Source organism: Durio zibethinus, chromosome 27 (genome assembly GCF_047325235.1).
Source record: "Durio zibethinus cultivar Kanyao isolate XHJ-2024 chromosome 27, ASM4732523v1, whole genome shotgun sequence".
Taxonomy (NCBI): domain Eukaryota; kingdom Viridiplantae; phylum Streptophyta; class Magnoliopsida; order Malvales; family Malvaceae; genus Durio; species Durio zibethinus.
Window position 1 is genome coordinate 838,203 of NC_143188.1, and position 7,369 is coordinate 845,571.

General features: G+C 30.2%; 1 protein-coding gene across 1 annotated transcript; it reads right to left on the reverse strand.

The window, feature by feature from the left end:
- Positions 1-914: 914 nt before the first annotated feature.
- On the reverse strand, positions 915-5,370 carry LOC111280004 (galactokinase-like). The gene is made up of 13 exons (XM_022867132.2): positions 5,048-5,370; positions 4,502-4,686; positions 4,212-4,258; positions 3,948-4,042; positions 3,737-3,819; positions 3,601-3,669; positions 3,265-3,450; positions 2,959-3,093; positions 2,710-2,844; positions 2,211-2,281; positions 1,841-1,918; positions 1,287-1,428; positions 915-1,207 (listed from the first exon to the last, which is right to left on the reverse strand). The coding sequence occupies exons 1-13, from the start codon at positions 5,208-5,210 to the stop codon at positions 1,097-1,099; spliced, it is 1,500 nt and encodes a 499-aa protein (XP_022722867.1). The 5' UTR covers positions 5,211-5,370; the 3' UTR covers positions 915-1,096.
- Between the last annotated feature and the right edge of the window lie 1,999 nt (positions 5,371-7,369).

Here is a 7,369-nt window from a genome sequence, read left to right on the forward strand (position 1 = left end):
CGTGTCAGCGTGCGAATGATGGTCTTGCCACCAGTTCAATCAAAACACTCAAAAGCCCCACTACCCAAATTTTGTTTTGCGTGGGAGAAAGTTTTCAATCAACTGTAACTGGGGCATAATCCTCCATTGATTTGGAGGGAAAAAAAAAGAATGAAGACAAGAAAGAAAAGATTTTTTACGCAAAGATGTAAATAATATATCACTATATAAATTATTTGAATTTGATTTAAATAAAATTTAAATTAAATTTAATATTATTATTAAATCGAGTTTGAATTTAAACTTAAACAATTTAATTTATTGAATGAGTTAAATTTAAATTTTTTAATATTCGATTTAAATAATTTATGAATCCAATTGAATTTTAATATTTTAATATATATTTTAATTAAAATTTTTATTTTATTTATATAATATATATATTTGAATTTGAATTCAAACATAAATAATTGAATGTAAAAATTAATTTAAAAATTAATTTTTTTAATATTTAATTCGAATAATTTATGAATTTAATTAAATTTTTATATTTTAATATATATTTTAATTATTTTAATTAAGAATTTATTATTTTACCTTTTATATATATATATATATAAATTCAAACTTAATTTTGAGCACACACTTAAAATTGAAAAAAAAAATCAAATTTATTTTTTTATTTGATAAACTATTCTAATTAAGTAAATTCAAATAATTTAATTTTTATTCAAATCTAGCTTAAATTTGAATTTTAAAATTTGATCAAACTCACGTTAAACTCAAACAACGAATTTCAACTCTAGTTTGAACTTGATCTTCTTATTATATTAACTCATGACTCAACTGAATTAATCTTTATTTCTACATGCAGTCCATCTCAAATCCATTTAGAGACAGGAGGTCGAATCGAGTTTGCTTATTGTCCAAAAGCATAGACAAAACAATCAAATTTTACTGAAATTTGTGGTTCCTTGAGCTCCAAAGGTTTTTATGACTTTTATCAGCAACATCCAGTTGAGGCAATCAAATTTTATTCGATTGGAGTAGACATAAGACGCGTCATATGGTCTCTTCAAATGTAAAGTTTGAAAATGTTTCTAAGTTAAAAAACAGACTAAAATTTAAGAATAGCGGCACCACTTGACGGCTTTGAAGCAAAAACATAGAGACCAAGGTCATTCTTGTTGATCACGCCTGTGTCAATCCTAGATTGGTAGAATTGTTCCTGATACAGAACCAAAATGTTAATGCTTGCTTCTGTGCCTTTATAACGCGAGTAAAAGTTAGGGCCGATAAGGTTATACCTTCAAATTGAGGATGAACTGGGGTACGATACTCTCTTTTACTAGGGCCACTGCACAACCACCCCATCCAGCTCCGGTAAGCCTCGCTCCTAGAGCACCGTTATCTCGGCAGACTTTTACCAGTTCCTCCAACTCTGGGCAGCTACTTATAGAAACAAGGAATGATAAGTAATGGTAGCTAACACAACATCTCCTCCATAATTTAAAAACATTGATTAAAAAAACCGGAATCGAAAGCAACATGCATTAACTTCAAATATCGGTGCCAGTTTTGATGTAATCACCCACAAATGATGTAACAGTATTAGTCAATAAAGTTCTCTAGTAATTATTGCTTTGCAAGACCAAAAGTCAAGTCAAAGTGTGGGACAGTACAAAAACAAAGGAGACTAGGAAAGAGTACTATGAGCCAACAACTTTTATCATGAATGAGAAAAGGCTCCACTCGGCTTCAATGTAAACAATAAAAGGGGTGGCAAATCATGTTTTTAATGAGATTGCAGTTATGATCTAAGAGCGCAGTTTGACAGACTATGCACATTCTGATAATTTACCTGCATTCATAGAGAACACTACAGCTGTAGTGGCTTTCATTCATTAGATCGCCAAGCTTCTTCAGCTTTTCCTCCTCACTACACAATGAATTATATAACTATTAACCATCAAGTATTAAAACAAGTTTAGTTTTCAGACAGAACAATTCAGATATCAATTTTCAATGCAGAAAGATAGATAAATTGTCAGCCTTTGAGAACAATCGTATATATTCAACAGTTGCACAAGAACTCCAATCAATCTTCGGGTGCATGAATATAGCTCTATTGCAACAGTCAACAAACACCGTAGGGAAATTTCAACTAGTATCCCTTAAAAATTTTATAACTTGTGAAAGACCATAGATAATTATCAAATATTAAAAGTCACCTTAAGCTTGATGCCACAGTATCCTTAAACGCATGAACCCGCTTTGCTTCAGAGTACACGTGAGCAGCTCTCTGGAAATTAGGATAAAGTGATAAATGATACACCATAACATAAAGCAAGAAATCAAAATATTACTTGCTAATTATGAGAGTTTAAAAAGTGCAAAAATTATTCAAAGGCCTGGCCCAATTCAAAGGATTATTGGTACTAGTCCTAGTAAGGAAATCAATAGTAAAGGGAGTGTAACGTGAGTAAGTACCCACCATAATACACTACACTCTAAGGAAAATGTGGAGACATAGGCTCCAAGAATAAAAAAGGCAATTATCTTTCTGTGTTTCTCAAAGCAGCTTGAAAAATGCTACTGATCTTACAAAATAAACATAGTAAATAAAATGGAATAAAACTATGAGCAATATCCAAAAAAACATAAATCATTATTAATTTTGATATTTATTCAAAATAAATTTCTATTCAGTTTCAACCAAAAGAAAAGTACCTGATGCAACTTGAAGTGCTTGGCTGCTTTTAACACATCCAAAGAGGTTGGGTTATCACCCAAGATTGATGGAAGCTTCCCCTCAGTGATTTTCTCTATTTCTTCAGCTGTATATGGCTCCTCCTTTAAAAATTCCTGCAGAAAAAAGGTAAAATTATAGTTTGACATAATAGAAGACATAGATTTATAACATTAAACAAAAAATAAACATCATAATATCATGGAGGCAGAAAATTCAATGATAGAAACCTTGACAGCAAGAACGGGATCATTAGAACCACTATCGCTGGCAAATTGAACACATAACCCTTCAACATCAGACAGAGTTTTGACTTTGTTTATTGCCTCTTGTGGTTTCATTCCAAGCTTTATTCCAAGCACGATCTGAAATTTTGAAGAGACAGAAAAAGAATGCACATTGTGAGTACCACCAAAACAAAGATAGTAAAAATGCCCATGATACAAGAGGCCCTCAATTCCGTCCCCTTGCCTCCCTCACTTTTCCCTCATCCTCCTCTCTCTCTCTCACAGCCAACAAACACAAATATGACTTACAGCAGCCAATCGACATTCAACAACTCTGTTATTATAATTTGTAGCAGCTGTAACAGCTTTTTGAGATTCTGCCAATGAATGGGCTATCACAAATGTTCCCCCAACAGGGAGCTGTACATCAGTTGCACGAATAGGATTGAAATCTATTAGCTCAGCAAACCCAGTTTTGGCCATTACGGAGATCGCCTGTCATAATAAAACAAGGTAACAAGTGACAGACAAATTTTCAATAATCACAAATTAGATTTAAATCAAAATATAACTTGGTAGAATGTTAAACATCACCACACTCAGGAAAATCAAATAAAATCATAAGTAGGTAGCAAAAAGTGTAACCTGGTCCATCCCACCAGATTGTGTTCCAATGTGCCGTTCACAATCACATGTAACTTGGGCAATTTCTTTCTGTTAAATGAACAGGTGTTACAATTTCAGAATTTGACTTGTGATTAAAAAAGTGAAGATAGCATACCTTTGGGAAGTTAACACCAAAAGCACCCATAATAGCGATTGTAGATGAGCAAACAAAAGCTGCAGAGCTTGATAGACCAGAACCTAGAATAAAAATGTAAGATAAGAGTCAATTTGTCCCATAAAAGAAACAACTGCCTCCCTATGAAGCAAAACTTTTATTCAATTAGCATCTAAGTCTTAGCCTACATGCAAGTGATGTAAAAGAATACCAGTAGGAACTGTTCCATCAATAAGAACATCAAGACCAACTGGCACACCAACATCCACTCCTTTTGACTTGGCATATTCGAAATAACCTTTATACCTGGAGATCATGGACAATAATAGCACCACCATTTTGAGGGTCAACATCTATGCCGCTTTAAAGAGAACTTGCATATTTGTTGAAAAGGATAAAAATACCAATAGTTTGTACTAACTGCAACTTCAAATTAGAAAGCAGATATAGGGAGCAAAAGAATTCAATATCTCACCCACAAATGAAGTAGTGGCCCCATCTATGATTCTTCAAGTCAATTTCCTGCACAATAAACAATGTCAGGTATTTTGACTCAAATTCAAAGCAATCCTTAAGACAACAGACCCATAGAAAAAGAAAAGAAGCATTTTTGCATGTTGCAGGAACTAATGCAACCAGGAAATGGAAGCTAGATACAGAAACTGCCAAAGAAACATTTGGCAAGTTACATAAGCAACTCAATTAACTAGAAATGGAAGATAACCGCTAGGCTAACACATTGATAAACAAAGGAAAGTCATAAACCTGGTTAGGATCAGCAGGATAAGTACAGATAGTGTACTTATCATTGACATTGGCAATTCGGAGAAGCTTTTCAGCCTCCCCTTCATCGTGCTTTCGGATAGCCACGATTGTGTCTTGCCGGATTGCCATCGGCAACACTGAGTATCCTTCATAGTCAATATGTTCTCCAATCAAGTTCACTCTCCCTGCACATAAATAGCCATTAAATCAACGTAATCAAGAATCACCAATGTTCACAATTAAAAATGCCAAACCACAAAGACCTCTAGAAAGAGAAAGTAAACGCTGTCTTTTTTTCCGTTTTAATTACTTGTTTTGATTAGTCAACACTCAACACAGTCTATTTTTCTCACAATGTTTCTCAGCAACCAATCAGAAAATTCTCTAAAGTCTAGTTCGAATTTAACATTTTTTCTAAACATGCAAAAAACAAAAAAAAAATCTGAAAAAAAAAAGGCTAAAATTAAATCAATGAGAGATTTAATTAAAAAGTTCGTTTCTCGCCTATTGTTAAGCTAAACAAACAACAAACAGAGAAAAACATACCTGGAGATCGAGCGAATACATCGGGAGAGTGACCGAAGACTTCAAGAAACTTGGACTTCAATTTATCGAATCGAAGCTGAGCTTCTTCAAGCTGAGATCCTTCACCGTACACCGGTTCAAGCGAAGAGTAAATCGGAATCGGAACCTCTTCGTGCCTCGCCATTGCTCTCTCTTTCGATCACCGCAGCAGTTTTCTTGTTTTTGAGTGATTGATCCCTCTACGCTCTTCCACTCCAAATCAATCAAACCGAAACAGAACAAATTGTGAAGCTCCTCCACTCCAAACAAATCAAACCGAAACAGAACAAACCGTGAAGGACTGTGCCTCTTTAACAGTTTTCTTTTTATTTTATATAGTAGTAAAATAATTTACCTATTTTTGTGGTTGAATAGAATATTTTGTTTCTGCTTTTGCTTTGTCAAAATTTTTAAAGCCATACTTTTTAACCTCTTTTATCGAATTGGCCGTTGCATTTTTCATGTTACGTGGCACATATAAAATTCAACAAAAGAAATTAAAGAAAAATGGATTTGGATAAGTATTTTAAAAAAATATACAGATAGCGATGCGGATAAACTCGAGCGTGGAAAGTGGTGGGGATGCAATTTCGGATTCGTAGTTACGGCAAAACCGCTAGAGGTCAAAATGATTGTTAGAGATATAATTACAAGCTTGTTTTTTCGAATAATCTTAGGATGTATTTGAACGAAAAGTGAGATTTATTTTGAAGAAATTAAAAATATTAATAAAAATAAGATTAATTATTGTATATATAAAATTAAATATTGTAACAATAAAATTAAAACTAATAATAAATATGTGTTTAAATGAAAATTAATGATAATAATGAAGTGAATTATAATGAAAAAATCATTAAAAATATTGAAGTAAAATTATATTAATAAAAATTTTAAATTATTTAATATTTATAAAATTAGTTATAATTTTTTTGCTTATTAATTTATCTTATAATAATTAAAATTAATTTATTATAATAAATTAATAAAATTATTTTATAATGTTTAAATAAAAATTTTAAATTATAAGGATATTTTTACTTTTGTAATATAAAATGAACGATAAAGAAAAAAAAAAAAAAAAAAAAGATGAAAACCTGCATTTGCTCACTAAAACTAAAATCATCGATTAGAAAAAGCAGCCAAACGTGTTCTACTTGGATATCCAAACCATTGGTGGACACAAACTTTTTTGACAATTGCAATGCACTCAAGATGCAATTGAAACCAAATGAAGCATTAATTGTTTTCACGTATAAAGTGGTTGACATTCCCAATTCCTATAAAAACGAATATTAAAAATTAAATGTTTCCGAATTTAAAATGGACTGTCCAATCATAAACATTGTTAAAGGAAAATTAACAAATAAAATTTTATATATATTATGATAAAATTTTTAATTTTACAAATAAAATTTTTAATTGATATTTGGATCAAATGACAAATTATTAGAGTTAATATTTATAGGTTGTAGGTTTCAAAAATTTATATGCATAATATTTTTTTTAGCCACCTAAATAACAAAAGATAAAAATTTTTTAAGGATAAATTAAAATTTTTTTAAAAATTACAAATAAAATTAAAAATTTTATATATTTTATATTTTTTTAATGTACTCTAATGAGTATATTTTATTCCACTAATTGTATTTGTGAAGTTTAAAATTTTATAGATGAAAAAATAAAAAAATAAAAAAATGAAAACAACGTTCCAACAACATTCCATAAGTACAAGACAAAATTAGTCAAAGACTGTACTTTCTTTTAGGAAATTATCATGATGAATTATTTTATTGTTGATATCAATTTTTTAAAAAAATAATAATAATAATAAATAGAGTCAACAATTTAACTTATTTTTGATGAGTTTCGATTCGATTCGATTTTATGAGATTGATTTTTTTTTTTAAATTTGTGTTTTAGGTCGGATCAAATCAGGTAAAATTATAAAATAATTGGAGTAAAATCAAGTTCGGATTTTGGGTAATTCTGATCCGACCTGATATTATATATAAAATTATTTTTAATTAATTATTTAATTATATATATTTATATAATGATTTTTTTAATATTTATATTTAAAAAATAATATTTATTAATTTCAAATTTTGTCGAGATCAAATTCAAGTATGAAAAAACAAAAAAAAAGAATTAAGTAAGGTCGAGCTCGAATTTAATAACATATAAAGTCGAATAGGGTTCAAGGCGAACAAAACTAACCCTAAACCCGACTTGATGTGAACTCTAATAATAAGATTAGAATTTGTCAAATATTTTTTTCTTTGAATAATTTATTTATTTATT